This window comes from Amia ocellicauda, chromosome 2 (assembly GCF_036373705.1).
Source record: "Amia ocellicauda isolate fAmiCal2 chromosome 2, fAmiCal2.hap1, whole genome shotgun sequence".
In the NCBI taxonomy this organism is placed as follows: Eukaryota; Metazoa; Chordata; class Actinopteri; order Amiiformes; family Amiidae; genus Amia; species Amia ocellicauda.
Window position 1 is genome coordinate 19,475,931 of NC_089851.1, and position 15,184 is coordinate 19,491,114.

The 15,184-nt window shown below is 36.3% G+C and overlaps 1 protein-coding gene across 3 annotated transcripts; it reads right to left on the reverse strand.

Annotated features, from left to right (window-relative positions):
• Positions 1-2,898: 2,898 nt before the first annotated feature.
• ttpa (tocopherol (alpha) transfer protein) lies at positions 2,899-14,684 on the reverse strand. Of its 3 annotated transcripts, XM_066720362.1 has the most exons (6): positions 14,525-14,684; positions 14,164-14,398; positions 12,703-12,856; positions 8,463-8,656; positions 5,676-5,786; positions 2,899-5,305 (listed from the first exon to the last, which is right to left on the reverse strand). In XM_066720362.1, the coding sequence occupies exons 2-6, from the start codon at positions 14,359-14,361 to the stop codon at positions 5,090-5,092; spliced, it is 873 nt and encodes a 290-aa protein (XP_066576459.1). In that variant the 5' UTR covers positions 14,362-14,398; positions 14,525-14,684; the 3' UTR covers positions 2,899-5,089. The 3 variants fall into 3 exon arrangements, with proteins under 3 accessions (XP_066576459.1, XP_066576452.1, XP_066576468.1); XM_066720355.1 differs by lacking the exon at positions 14,525-14,684 and having other exon boundaries at positions 14,164-14,499; XM_066720371.1 differs by lacking the exons at positions 5,676-5,786; positions 14,525-14,684 and having other exon boundaries at positions 14,164-14,502.
• Positions 14,685-15,184: the final 500 nt, after the last annotated feature.

The window sequence follows — 15,184 nt, forward strand, 5'->3', positions numbered from 1 at the left end:
GATTGAGGAGTTAAAGAGACCTGTAAAGCCTGTAGGATTGTGGCTCTCCAGAAATAGGGTTGGCCACCCCAGAGCTACAGAATAGATGGATGAAATGTGGAGATGGAGTTGAGAGAATTTCAAATTGATCATTTCAATTGGACTTAGAAAACATAATCAAAGCAGTATGTATACGGGAAACTCTCGGTTTAATGGTCCACCATTCTATGGATCTCAGATTTAACGCATGAAATCTGCTAAATCAGACTTTTGTTTGAAGATCCAATAACAGCAGACTTTGCACTGAACAACTGAGTCTGGTAATGGGGAAATCAATATTGTCAATATTCACTTAATCCCCTTAATGGGTACAGTATTTATTACGCTACACATTTTTGTTTAAAATAGGTCAAAATATCAGAAATATAAGTGAGTTTTACAATACATTTACAGTACTTTGGTCTTTAAAAATATTTTAAGTACAGTATTGTATACAAAGATCAAAGGTGAGCAGAGATTGCAGTTTCAACATGATGGGTTGGTATGGTGTTACAATAAAGGCTTAATATGTACCTTCCACTCAAATCATGTATTCCAAGTATTTATTTAATAAGATCAAATACACAGAAATGCTTAAAAAATGCATTACTAAGTTATTAATGTGCAGGTATTATTACCATATTATTATTATTATTATTATTATTATTATTATTATTATTATTATTATTATTATTATTATTATTATGGAAACATTACAATATTTTATACTTAGCATTACTGAATTATCAGTGAGAAGTTTGCATGTGGTAGGGTGTGATTTGGTGCTCAAAATATGTCAATTGGCCATTAATCCGGACAATCGGATTCTACAGACACCCCTTCCCCCATTCATCAGTTAAACCGAGGTTTCACTGCAGTCATTTATTTAAATGTATCAATGTATTGATATGCCTCAATGTATTGATATGTGCCTTGCCTGGTATTTCTTAATCCACTTAAATGTAACACTGTCCTCTGTGGACTTGGGGAAGAGTAATGTGTTGATTGTAAGATTACAAATGATAGGAAATTTGTTATTGTAATTGTGCAAGATAAACACATATATTTTAGTAATATGTTCATGAAAGGGTATCATTGATTTAAATTACTAAAGTGAATAAATGGTCTCCATAAAATAGTTAAATAATAAATTAATATAATTACTATAAAAATAAATATAGTCGTAATATGTTAAAAGAAAGCTAAAGCTATGGTTTTCAGTTCCACATGTTTGCAATATAATTTACCTTTACACTGTTTTGTAAGTGTTTGTTAGATAAAGTTATTCAGGTCTGTGCTAAATAGCAGTATAGTTATGCCAGGAAGTTGATTACAGGGAGTTGTAATGAGAAAGTAAATTGTTATATAAAATAAAATCTGCATCTCAGCTCATATTCAATTCAAGACTTTCACTCTTATCTACCAATGTCTCGACCAGACTGCACCAAGCTCCCTTAAGACCCTCATCTCTCCCTACAGTCCATCCAGACCTCTCCGGCCCCCTGCTCCAGGAGACTAACTTTACCCCCTCTCAGCTCCCCTTCCTCCACCTTTTCATCTCTGGCCCCTAAGTGGTGAAACGACCTTCCCACTGAGGTCAGGACAGCAGAGTCCCTGACCACTTCTGATGACTCAACGCACATCTGTTGAGACTGTTCTTTTACTATAGCAGCTTATTCTCCTGAGCTGTTTAGCACTGCTGTAATTGCACATTTTATATAACTGTGCTTTCTTATCTTCCTTCTTACTTATACAGTGTTAGAACTCCTGTTGGTTTACTGTGATTTCTCCTATGCCCCGTCCCGTTAGCACATACCTATTACTAAACTGTATAATGTGTGCACTTGTTACCTTTTTGAGCTAGTATCTATGCTTTGTATTTTCTATCAATTGTACTACTGTACTTTTGTAATTCTTCAATTGCACATTGTAATAATTATACTACTACACTGTCGGAATGCTTAAATTGCATGTTGTCTTGATTTGTATAAACTGTATTGTGTAAACTGTAAGATAGCGAATCTCAGTAACTTGTTTCCTAAGGTACAGCCATCTCCCATCCACATTCAAAGCCATTAATTTTTCATAACAGGTGTGCTGGTCTCTATATATTGGCCAGGTGCTATGCAACATTACTAACAGTTTCCATTTTAATCTTTGTTTCCTTAATGACCTTGGAAATAACATAACCAATGTGTGTAAATACCACTTTTAATATATGTATCTGTGTTTTATCCCTTGTGTGTTTTAGCATAGCTGCTGTTTCAACTGATAGGTGGTTGCACTTCAGTGTATTGTAATGGAGACATCTGCTGGCAAGAAAGGCCTATAGTATGTGTGCTAATGTGTAAAGATTTTTTCTCTTATGCCACTAATAGGAAATTTTGTATTTCACAAACGCAGCATGTCTTACTTATAAGCAGAGGCTTGTAAGACTGAACGCACATCTTGGCACAGCATGTAGGACAAATATTGTAATTCTTACAGCATGTTGTTGATTTTGGATCTCTGTGTGAATGTCAGGCTCCTCTGATTTTTTTTGCACCGCATGTAATTTGCTTTTAAATGGGAGAAGTGTTCCAGAAATTACAGCAAAATTGAAAATATTTAAAACAGTATGATGTGAATGCAAACTGATAATTGTCAAACTATAGGCTACATACCTTGGATTTAATTCAATTTGGTGAAAGGTTCTGTAAACTAGTCATTGAACATGTGAGACTAATAAGACCGCCTCTGGACACAAATGTGTACTTAGATATATGTACAAAGGGCAAGAGAAGAAATAACTAAATGTTTCTACTCAATTCGTAACTCACAAAATGTCATCCTATTGCTCTAATTTCACCACACTATCAAGAAAAACTGGAATGCTCCACGTTTTACAAAACAAAAATATTTTATTTTTTCTGCAATTTATTACATTGTAGTACATTTTTTCACAGCTTAAAAGTTAAATTTGTATTAAGTCAACTTTTAAATGTGGTGAGCAAAAATGCTTTAATTAGAAATCTAAAAGTAAAGTAAACATTGTAAATGTAAAAAATATGTTTTATGTAGCAGGGTAGTTATCAGCCATTCTTACATTTGGACAGGCTTAAATGGTATATGTTGATATACTGACTAACATTTTTCTTTATCTTTTATGGGGAAAAGTCTATTGAATCAATCACCACATGCTCAAGTATCCCTTCTTGCCATTTATCTACAAAATCCTTACAGAGTTTACCAGAGATAAATACATGCTTTAGAATTAAATCCAGTTTTGTATGTTAATGATAGGTATACATGTTTTGGAATAATGCTTAGATTAACAGATGTAATTTAATTTAAAAAGTATTGATCAAACAGAGCATTTCAAATCTGTGAGTTTTATGTGATTTCCTGAATGTAATATTTAATTCATATGCCATAAATATGAACTGACCTTTAAATATTTGTGGTCTTTAGAAAATGTAATGGGTTCACTCACTGTAAACATTTATCTCTGAAGAAATTCAGTCTGAAGGCAAAATAGTACTATTGTACAGACACATGAAATATTGTAAGTGTATCTTATACTGTAGAATATGAATTATACATACATACATGTAGATCTAAATACAAGACAAAACATTTGAGTAAGACATTTAAGTATAGAAACTGGTATAACAAACTTAAAAGGAAAATACTTTAAAAATTATAATAAAAACATGTAATTACTGTACCAGAAAGTAATTAATGTATTAACACTGAATTACATACTACAAAAACACATGTCACTGTACTCCTAATTTTCTTTGTAATTTATTTTTCCCTATAACAGACTGTCATCATTTAGGAGTTTTTGTTTTTCTCTCCTCTGTGCCTAATGGTTTATATAAAAAAAAGTATTAAGCAGTCTTGTGATTTTTGTTATAACCTGTGCATTCTGTGGCAACTTTGCAAAGATTGATATTTACACGGTCATGAATGTGATGTTTGCAAGTGTATTGTAAACTGAAGAAACAATTAATATGTTATACAATTAAGAGCAGCATTTATCCCCTGAATCAGTTATCCTTTTTTCAATGCAAGTAATTCTAAGTATATTTACATATAGATAAAATATGAAGTTATGTACAATGACCCTATGACCAATAGGTACTAGTTTATTTTTTTATCTTTCTAATTTACTTCATTAAATCTCTTTCAGTGCCACAAGATTTTCCAATCATGTAATAGATTAGTTAAAACCATGGTAAATCAGTTATGATGCTTGATAGTAGATATGAGAAACATCCATTGTTTGACTTATTTGACCACAGTATATATCAAAGAACCAGCGATCGGCTCCGGCTTCCCTGCGACCCTCACCAGGATAGCGGTTTTGAAAATGGATGGATGGATGGATATATCAAAGAACCTGTCAAGCATGTCTTCACAAATTGTGGTACACTTATAGTTTTATACATTAGAATAGATTTACCCTTTAACATACAAGTACAACTTTCTTTTTGAAGTACTCATGTTCTCTTTTGATTAGTCTATAGCTTTTTGGCCATTCATAGGCCGTAAGTTTTGTACGTCTAAGAATGCAAATGGTTTCTGCTACCTTTGTATTGCTTTGACCTACATTTTGTAACTTTAAATCTTAATTTATCACATTGTTGCACTCTTTTGTAATTGGAAAGTGACCACCAGTGAGCTTGGTGGATACAAAATGGTCTTAACTTGGAAATAAACTTAGTGCAGTGGCTTCTTTGAAAATATCCACACTGCTATATATACATATATGAGAACAGTAAAAAACTTTGCTTTGACTGTAATATTGTGTAACACTGCCATTATGTTAACATCTGGAAACCAAACATAAATTCATATTATGCTTGTATCAAATATTATCATTTGATTATCATGTTCTTTTAAATATCTACATAAAAGGCTATGTGAACAGTATTGATGGAATATTTGTCAGTTAAATATTGTTACATTGTGCCAAACTGTGGACCCTGTTCCTTGAAGTGTATTGGATTAGAAATATTAAGGTTGAAGGCTGCACAAAAGAACAACAATACAAAGTACTATGCTATAAACATGGTTAGGATTGGAATTAATAGCTGTTGGCACTTGAGTGGCATTGATCTGGGACATCTGTGGCATCAATGGAGAGTTTATGAAGCTGGTCCTCTGATTGCAGAATAAAATCAGTCCACTCCTGGCAGACCTCCTCCACAGTGGGGCCTGTACCTCCATATTCTGGTGGTAGAATGCTCTCTGGAAATTGCTGACAAAGGCTTTGTGCATATGTGCTGCCATGCATGTGGATCTATATTAGAGATAGGTGGACAAAAAGGTAAATTAAGTTCTTGATGGTGAAATACTTATGGAAGATGTAAAAGTTTTATACAACATGTATGTTGGAATAAACATTTACAAATAGTGGTGCCAAATGGCTGGACTTCCTAGAATATGTAAGTATAATTATGGCATACTCTTTTTCCCTTAAATAATGGAAGAATACACAAAATCAAACTTTAAATTAATTAATCTCTGTCAGTTTTCAAGACATTTCCATAGAGGCAAAACATACTATCAATACAATCTGCATTAAAGCAATAAGAAGAGATCTGGAATAAATTGTTACAACAGAAGCATTGCACTTGTTACTGGAAGAGATTTAATTAAAGATGACTCACCCGTTCTTTTATTTTGTCGGATAGAAATGGTCTAATTACAGCAAAGACTGGGTGAAAGAAAATTGGCTCATTTATAAGGTGTATCGCACGCACCTTCAATGGGAAGGAATCCTGACAAGAGCAAAGAACCAATAAGCATTATTTTGACTTGCAGCAAAAAGAGAAATCTCTGCAGGCCAGCAGTCAATTCATGGAGCTGTTACTGGTTAGGTAAAACTGTTATATTTAGTGTGGAAAATAAGTGAATACACAAGTCACATATATACACTCACCTAAAGGATTATTAGGAACACCATACTAATACTGTGTTTGACCCCCTTTCGCCTTCAGAACTGCCTTAATTCTACGTGGCATTGATTCAACAAGGTGCTGAAAGCATTCTTTAGAAATGTTGGCCCATATTGATAGGATAGCATCTTGCAGTTGATGGAGATTTGTGGGATGCACATCCAGGGCACGAAGCTCCCGTTCCACCACATCCCAAAGATGCTCTATTGGGTTGAGATCTGGTGACTGTGGGGGCCAGTTTAGTACAGTGAACTCATTGTCATGTTCAAGAAACCAATTTGAAATGATTCGACCTTTGTGACATGGTGCATTATCCTGCTGGAAGTAGCCATCAGAGGATGGGTACATGGTGGTCATAAAGGGATGGACATGGTCAGAAACAATGCTCAGGTAGGCCGTGGCATTTAAACGATGCCCAATTGGCACTAAGGGGCCTAAAGTGTGCCAAGAAAACATCCCCCACACCATTACACCACCACCACCAGCCTGCACAGTGGTAACAAGGCATGATGGATCCATGTTCTCATTCTGTTTACGCCAAATTCTGACTCTACCATCTGAATGTCTCAACAGAAATCGAGACTCATCAGACCAGGCAACATTTTTCCAGTCTTCAACTGTCCAATTTTGGTGAGCTTGTGCAAATTGTAGCCTCTTTTTCCTATTTGTAGTGGAGATGAGTGGTACCCGGTGGGGTCTTCTGCTGTTGTAGCCCATCCGCCTCAAGGTTGTACGTGTTGTGGCTTCACAAATGCTTTGCTGCATACCTCGGTTGTAACGAGTGGTTATTTCAGTCAAAGTTGCTCTTCTATCAGCTTGAATCAGTCGGCCCATTCTCCTCTGACCTCTAGCATCAACAAGGCATTTTCGCCCACAGGACTGCCGCATACTGGATGTTTTTCCCTTTTCACACCATTCTTTGTAAACCCTAGAAATGGTTGTGCGTGAAAATCCCAGTAACTGAGCAGATTGTGAAATACTCAGACCGGCCCGTCTGGCACCAACAACCATGCCATGCTCAAAATTGCTTAAATCACCTTTCTTTCCCATTCAGACATTCAGTTTGGAGTTCAGGAGATTGTCTTGACCAGGACCACACCCCTAAATGCATTGAAGCAACTGCCATGTGATTGGTTGGTTAGATAATTGCATTAATGAGAAATTGAACAGGTGTTCCTAATAATCCTTTAGGTGAGTGTATATATATATATATATATATATATATATATATATATATATATATATATATATACACAGATCAGCCATAACATTATGACCACCTGCCTAATACTGTGTAGGTCCCCCTTTTGCCGCCAAAACAGCCCTGACCCATCGAGGCATGGACTCCACTAGACCTCTGAAGGTGTGCTGTGGTATCTGGCACCAAGACGTTAGCAGCAGATCCTTTAAGTCCTGTAAGTTGCGAGGTGGGGCCTCTATGGATCGGACTTGTTTGTCCAGCACATCCCACAGATGCTCGATTGGATTGAGATCTGGGGAATTTGGAGGCCAAGTCAACACCTTGAACTCGTGATTCATCTGACCAGGCCACCTTCCTCCATTGCTCCGTGGTCCAGTTCTGATGCTCACGTGCCCATTGTAGGTGCTTTCGGCAGTGGACAGGGGTCAGCATGGGCACCCTGACTGGTCTGCGGCTACGCAGCCCCATACGCAACAAACTGCGATGCACTGTGTGTTCTGACACCTTTCTATCAGAACCAGGATTCACTTTTTCAGCAATTTGAGCTACAGTAACTCGTCTGTTGGAACGGACCACACTTGGCCGCCCATGACCCTGTCGCCGGTTCACCGCTTTTCTTTCCTTGGACCACTTTTGATAGGTACTGACCACTGCAGACCGGGAACACCCCACAAGAGCTGCAGTTTTGGAGATGCTCTGACCCAGTCGTCTAGCCATCACAATTTGGCCCTTGTCAAAGTCGCTCAGATCCTTACGCTTGCCCATTTTTCCTGCTTCTAACACATCAACTTTGAGTACAAAATGTTCACTTGCTGCCTAATATATCCCACCCACTGACAGGTACCATGATAATGAGATTATCAGTGTTATTCACTTCACCTGTCAGTGGTCATAATGTTATGGCTGATCGGTGTATATTACAGATATATAGCTACATCATAGTTAGGTATACCTGCAGCATATCCATTAATTAATCTGGACTGGGTCCTTATTGCATAATGCCTTTTGCATATTAGTCTGAGTATTAATGATAAAGACAGCGTTTCTGGACAAATAATCAAATACAAATGCCCTAATGCATTTGCACAGCAGGGTGAAGGTCGATATAGTTCATTTGTATTGCTAATAATGTATGCATATACATAGCAAGCCTGCTTTTGAGTCCATATTCCTCTCTGTATATTATGCACAGTTATATATCCAAAGTCACACTGTCAAACATTACAACAATGTTAGAATCCACACAAACACAACGTTTTTTCCTTAAGTAATACAAAAATTACAGTAAATTATAATACCGTAAGAACTGCTGAAATCTTCTTAGCCAATGATGGGTTAATCTGGAGGGCATGAGCAAAGCGCCAGCCTTGAAGATCAAATATGGCTTTCAGTCCATTTCTTTGAGTCTCAATTTCTTGTACAATTAGCTCAGATGTGATTAGGCTGACACGGAAAACTTCATAGGCCGTGTAGTCCTTTGGCTCCCATTGACCTGTTGATGAAACACTAAGGTCTCATTGCAGCAAACCAACAATATATTTCTTCTCTAACATAAATGTTTAACTTAAAGGTTCCTCTATCATTTCCAATGGATGGGACTAAAAAAAAAAATATATATATATATACATCTTTCTTTCAGTTAATCACTATTTTGTATGAACATGCAGATTATACCTGTATATGCGTCTATATATTTGTGTAAGAAACTTGGTAATAAGGGTCATTTCAGGAAATAAGGCTCTTAGCCTGTATAACGAGTCTCACTAGGATTACCCTAGAACAATGATCTTTACACAGCTACAGAGTGCAGGGTGTTCATACAGTGGCTCTCAAAAGTATTCACCCCCCTTGGACTTTTCCATATTTACAACATGAATCAGAATGGATTTAATCAGGAGTTTTTGCCACTGATGAAAACAGGTAAGTGAAAATATAATCTTCAAATTGTTCTATTTACAAATACAAAAAACAGAAAATAATTGAATGCATAACCCCCTTCAGTCAAGCCCCATCAAGTTCTATGAGGACGTTTGCTGAACAGCAATTTTCAACTCTTTCCACATATTCTCAATTGGACTGAGGTCCTGGCTTTGACTGGGCCACTCCAGCACATTGACCTTTTTGTTTTTTAGCCATTCCAGTGTGGCTTTGGCTGTATGTTTGGGGTCATTGTCCTGCTGGAAGATTAATCTTCTTCCAAATCCCAGGTCTCTTGCAGACTTCAGCCAGTTTTCTTCCAGGATTTCTCTGTACTTTGCTGCATCCATTTTGCCCTCTATCTTTACAAGGTTTCCAGTCCCTGATGCAGAGAAGCATCCCAATAGCATGATGCCGTCACCACCATGCTTCGCAGTAAGGATGGTGTTCTCAGGATGATGTGCAGTGTAAGGCCTGCGCCAAAAGTAGCGCTTAGCGTTGAGGCCAAAAAGCTCTATTTTGGTCTCATCTGACCATAGAATCTTCCTCCACTTGGTCTCAGAGTCTCCCACAGGCAAACTCTAGCCGAGATTTTATGTTGTTTTGCCACTCTCCTATAAAGGCCACTTTTGTGAAGCACCTGGGCTATTGCTGCAGTATGCACAGCATCTCCCAGCTCAGCCAAGGAAGACTAACTCCTTTTAGCATTGCCATAGGCCTCTTGGTGGCCTCCCTGACTAGTGCCCTTCTCGTCCGGATACAAGGTTTTGAGGACGGCCTGATCTAGACAGACTCACGGTTGTGCCATATTCTCTCCATTTCTTAATAATGGACTTTACTGTGCTCTGGGGGATATTCAGTGCCTTGGAAATGTTCTTATATCCTACCCCTGACTGGTGCTTTTTAAGAACCTAATTCCAGATTTGCTTTGAATGTATCTTCATCTTCATCTTCATCTACATCTTCATGATGTTGTTTTTGATAGGAATTATACCAACCAACTGTGAGACCTCCCAGAGACAGGTGTATTTAACCTGAAATCATGTGACACACTTAATTGCACAGAGGTGGACTCCATTCAACTAATTACATAACTTCTAAAGATGATTGGTTTCACCACAGCTCAATCAGGTGTGTCATAGCAAAGGGCGTGATTACTTATGCATTCAGTTATTTTCTGTTTTGTATTTGTAATTAATTTAGAACAATCTGTGTTGATCAGTGGCAAAAACTCCTGATTAAATCCATTCTGATTTCATGTTGTAACACAATGAAATGTGGAAAAGTCCAAGGGGGGTGAATACTTTTGAGAGCCACTGTAATTGTTCTTCTGCTGCATAAACTTCAGAATTTATTTAAAGTAAAACTACATACTACAAACTAACACTCAAATGCTGAAAAGGAACACTACAGAGAAAATTACATAGAGTTATTTAATGTTTTATGACAATGGTACAACTTTTGTTCTGTATAGCAGCATATTTTTAAACATATTTTGTTATTGTAGTGTTCTACACTTCACATTATCGCTTTGATTTTTGAAGCATAGACTGTAGGTTAAAGAATATCTTATTACAGTTATAGATTACCTATCCTGCCCTAGAGTTTCCAATGTAATGATAATTAATCACAAAACAAATATGATTAGCTGACAACAAAAATCATGTTACCAAAAACAAAAAGACTGGGTTAGACTATTATTCTACAGATTTTCTTAGACAGACCGAGATAATAGATGAGAACAACAATGTAACACATTTTGGTACACAGCCCTTTGGAAGCTGTGGTCTCACAGGAGCTCTATTGAGACACAATGAAAGTCCAGCCGTACAAACAGCCTAAGGTGCCAGACTCAGTCAATGCTCCAAATATGTCAAGAGCTATTTTCTTATTTTGAATTAAAAGACTTGCCATACTCTAAGAGGAAGTATGTGACAATAAACGACATGCATAAGATTACATTTCTCTCTGTTTCCCCCACAGCACAGAAAAAGAGGACACTCTCACTGTAAAATATCAATATACTCAAGGGGAAGACACTTTAACCACATATAACAAATTGCAATCTGCAAGTATTTCTCCTAGCTACTTTTTTATTTCAGGTCTGATACGCACATTGTGTACCAATTATTTGGCTTATAAAAAGTCACACTATCTCTTTGGTAAACACGAGCTTTCCTCTAAAAGATCTTTAGCCAAGAATTTGTTTTGTAAAGAAGTTATGGTTCTCATTCTTGGCTTTTATTTCACAGTCTGCAGCTGGTGCCTACAGAGGACATTAGTACTCAAGGGTAAACAAGGGGTGTTCTGTTCTTTACCATACACCAACAGTCATGCACATAAGAATGCTATAATTCTTATGATCAGTAGCACTGTTTAGTTTTACTTTTATATTCAATTAGGAAACTTAATCTTTTGGGGTGTAAATACAATATGACTATGAATACAAAGCATACAAAGCATCTATATAGTGTTTCTTTCCTGGATGTGAAACCTAACATTTATTTATAGCACAGTAAAAGGGAATGTGTAACATAAAGCTGATATACAAACAAGTGAGTGGTATTGCCAATAAGCAGATGCATGTAGAAACATAAACCACACAATATTTGAGTTTGGCAACACCAAAACAAAAAAAGGAAGGTTTTATCATCAGCTGCAGAGTTGTTTTTTGGGCAACCACACAAACATTATGCTTTGAGCATTTGTAGTGTATATGCTCCACAATTTAAGAAATTTTGATGTTTACAAAATTAAACATTTCAATAGCTTAACTGTCATACATGTTTTTTAATGGTTAAGTACACAGAATGGCCAGCAATACACCCATTATATAGCTTTTATCCCTCCAATTTCACACATAGAAAAACACATATGGATCTCATGAACAACCTAAACAAACAAACAAACAAACAAATACATAATAATAGTAGTAGTAGTAAAAGGTTACTACTGTTTATGCCATCTTTTAGGATACAATATCAACAAATATTCTGGTCTCCAGTTCAACATGATAACATTTTGTGGCACATTATATGTTTTTCACAACTGCTGGTGTACTGGAAAACTAGACACTTTTGGTTTCAGGACAAAGTTCAGCATAAATACTGATGTTGTAATAAGTAAGACCTCTCTGTATGACAGCGTGTTTTTCTTTAGAACATACAGACCTTCAGAACCTGGGAAAAGTTGGAAGGAATTATCTTTTAAGTGTTTTCATTAAAGTTGATTAGTTATCTGTATTTACTTTAAATTGTAATAGTTTTCTTTAAGGGAATCCAAAAAATAAATAAAAATGAGACTAAGATTTCCTTACTTAGACAGAAATTCCCCCAAATATATTATAACTTGTAGATAATATTGTAGAAGTGGAAAACTGTTCAGAAGCCAAATATTGCACTTTATTGTATGGATGTTTTAAGAGAGGCTTGGATCCAGTAAAGAGCCATAAAGTGTGTGAAGTTTCAGTGCCTTTGTATTGTAGTTAAATAGATAATACAGAAAACCATAATGTTCCTGCCATATTTGTACATCCTTGGTATCCATTGTGAATCCGGTACAAGATCAATTTTAGAATTTATCCAAAACGCACTTTAATATATTCAAGTTTAAAATACGAACCAATCCTATAGATCAAAACTCTGCTCCCACTTGCATCTCTTGACCTCAGCACTCCGTGATAATTATTATGCAGAAGACCCAGGACTGAAGATGGGTGCAAATTTGCACTTATTTCAGGACACTCATTCCTCCACTTATGGTAGTTAATCAGTAACTGTGAAGAGATTGCACAAGGACATATAACTGAATGATTGACCACTAACAAATAAGTCAATAAAAACATGAACCAAAAATAATTTGTGTAACTGCCTGAAAAACAAAGATCGAAGTGTGTTTACATGACATGAAACTGTCAACCTGACGTTTTGAAACAACTGCCAGCACATTTTCCCTGCTAATAAACACATTAGGTAGAATTGAAGTAAATTGCTGAGAAGCATTTCTATAATCCCTGTATATACACACACATTTTTAATCATTACTCTTTACACCAATTCATTCAGACTTTTGTTGTTGTTTTTAGGTTTTTTTTTGTGCTTTTATGGATTTTATAGTTATTTCATAGAGGTTTTAGGTTTCTTATCATGGTTCCACATATTTAACTAGTATGATGCATATAAAGAATAATTATTTATGTAAACCTATAAATATGCACAATAATTGTAATGGTTTATTTGGATTACTTGAAGGAATTTAAATCATGATATTCTTGTTAATAAATAGTGCAAGATTAATAATAAAAAAAATGATCTGGCATTGATTTATAGTTATCATAAGTCAACCAAGTTTATGACCGCAGCTTTGAATTGTGTACTGCTATTATTCATGAGAAATAAAGTGATGCCCAGCCTATTATGAAACATTACTTTAGAAACATTGGAATATGCTGCTTTGCCCTGAGTATGGTTATAAAGAGAAGGGTGCAGAAGAGAGAGAGAAATACGGATTTTATAGAAAAGCATACAGGTTCACATTTCTGACATGTTAACAAAACCATTAAAAAACAATATTAAACCTTGTTAAGTTTCTAAATGTTGGTGTGTAGTATGACTGTTACTATAGCACTGTGGAGAGAGTCATTGCATGCATGCAATTGTATACAGAACGGATCAGATGCCATTCTCCCCTGAACTGGGAAACTGGAAAACACTCTCAACCGGACATACATCTTACATGTTACATGAATAATTCATGCAGTTTCTCTGTAGTGACCTTTCTCTCAATGCACTCTTAAACGTAACAGTATTCACGTAGGTTGGATATGTTTTTGTCGATTTTTCCTGGAGTTATGGAATTATTTTACAACCCGGTCACGTAATGTGGCTGTGTTAACAAAACTCAACAAACAAGAAAGTATTTCAAACTAATATTTAGCAGTGGCACATGCTAATGGACTTCTTTTTGGTTACATTGGAGTACACTTTCTGCTTAGTGTCCTGTCCCCCCTGATAGAAATCGTGCACCAGTTGTATTGTAACGTTACTGAATGCAACACAAACTTTTCCATAGCGACCTACATACCTGCAGGGACAGATCCTCATCAAAATCTCTGGCTCTTAGAAACTTTATTAAGAAAGTGTCGGATAAATCCATCGGGTAGCGCCGATCGCCTTCTTTTTCTGCTCTCTGTCTGAGTTTGGACAAATGCAGTTTTATTATATTAGAGTCTTCGGGCAAGTCGTTGAGATTTCCCTCAAAGTGAGTCTCTTCTGCAGACATTATGTTGGAACCGGATGAAGTTTCAATATCCAGCCCGCTACAGGACGCAGAAAAAGTTGTAGATGTATCTTTAGCAACAGCAGCAGCAGCAGTGCAATCTCAGATAACACTGATTTCAGCAAAGCACTCAAACACTGCGATGTTGAAACTCACTCGCACATACCTGTCGTCATATAGCTGTTCCTGTCAGTGTCAGAGTTTAACAATGTCATTTCTCATCAAACCTGCGCTCCTCTGACCTGAAAACAGTTACACAACTTGTGATCAACATTGTGACCCAAGATCTACCCTTGAGATGTCCAACACGAACTGGTGAGGTGCTGGATTTGCAATCTTAGCTTCTGTGAAATGTTCATTATATATCCCAAGGTGAATATCAGCTTTTGTTTCTAAACTAACATGCATAAACATCCATCAAATGAATGCTTGTTTGCAATATGCATTGTCTTGAGCAATTTTGACTTCTAGATTTCAACCATTGGGTAGGTAGAGCAGTGGGGGATATTACCTAACTAGATGATGAAAGAATCTGAGCAACCCTTCATTGAAGCTTTTAGTATAAGGAAGATGTAAGTTACATTTTAGTTTATGCATCAAGGAATAAACTGAAACTATCAATTTAGTAGCCAAATATCAATTTTACACAGCCAGATTTAATACACACACACACACTAGTGACGTGAACATATCAATTGTAGTTAAACATGCTATTATTAAGTTTGGCTTATTCATAACCATGTACTTCAGTGCATTCGTGCGTGCATTTTTTTTTTTTTTTTGTAATTTTGTGTGAAAGAAATGTAGCTAGAAACGTTGTAATGTA

What these genes read in the sequence shown, in the direction of transcription:
- ttpa (XM_066720362.1), bottom strand. Translation starts at nt 14,361, where the DNA reads ATGTCTGCAGAAGAGACTCACTTTGAGGGAAATCTCAACGACTTGCCC. An exon ending in ATGAGGATCTGTCCCTGCAG is followed by an intron (nt 12,857 to 14,163) that starts GTATGTAGGTCG and finishes ATCTCTTCACAG; the next exon opens with TTACTGATTAACTACCATAA. An exon ending in CCGACAAAATAAAAGAACGG is followed by an intron (nt 5,306 to 5,675) that starts GTGAGTCATCTT and finishes TCTCTAATATAG; the next exon opens with ATCCACATGCATGGCAGCAC.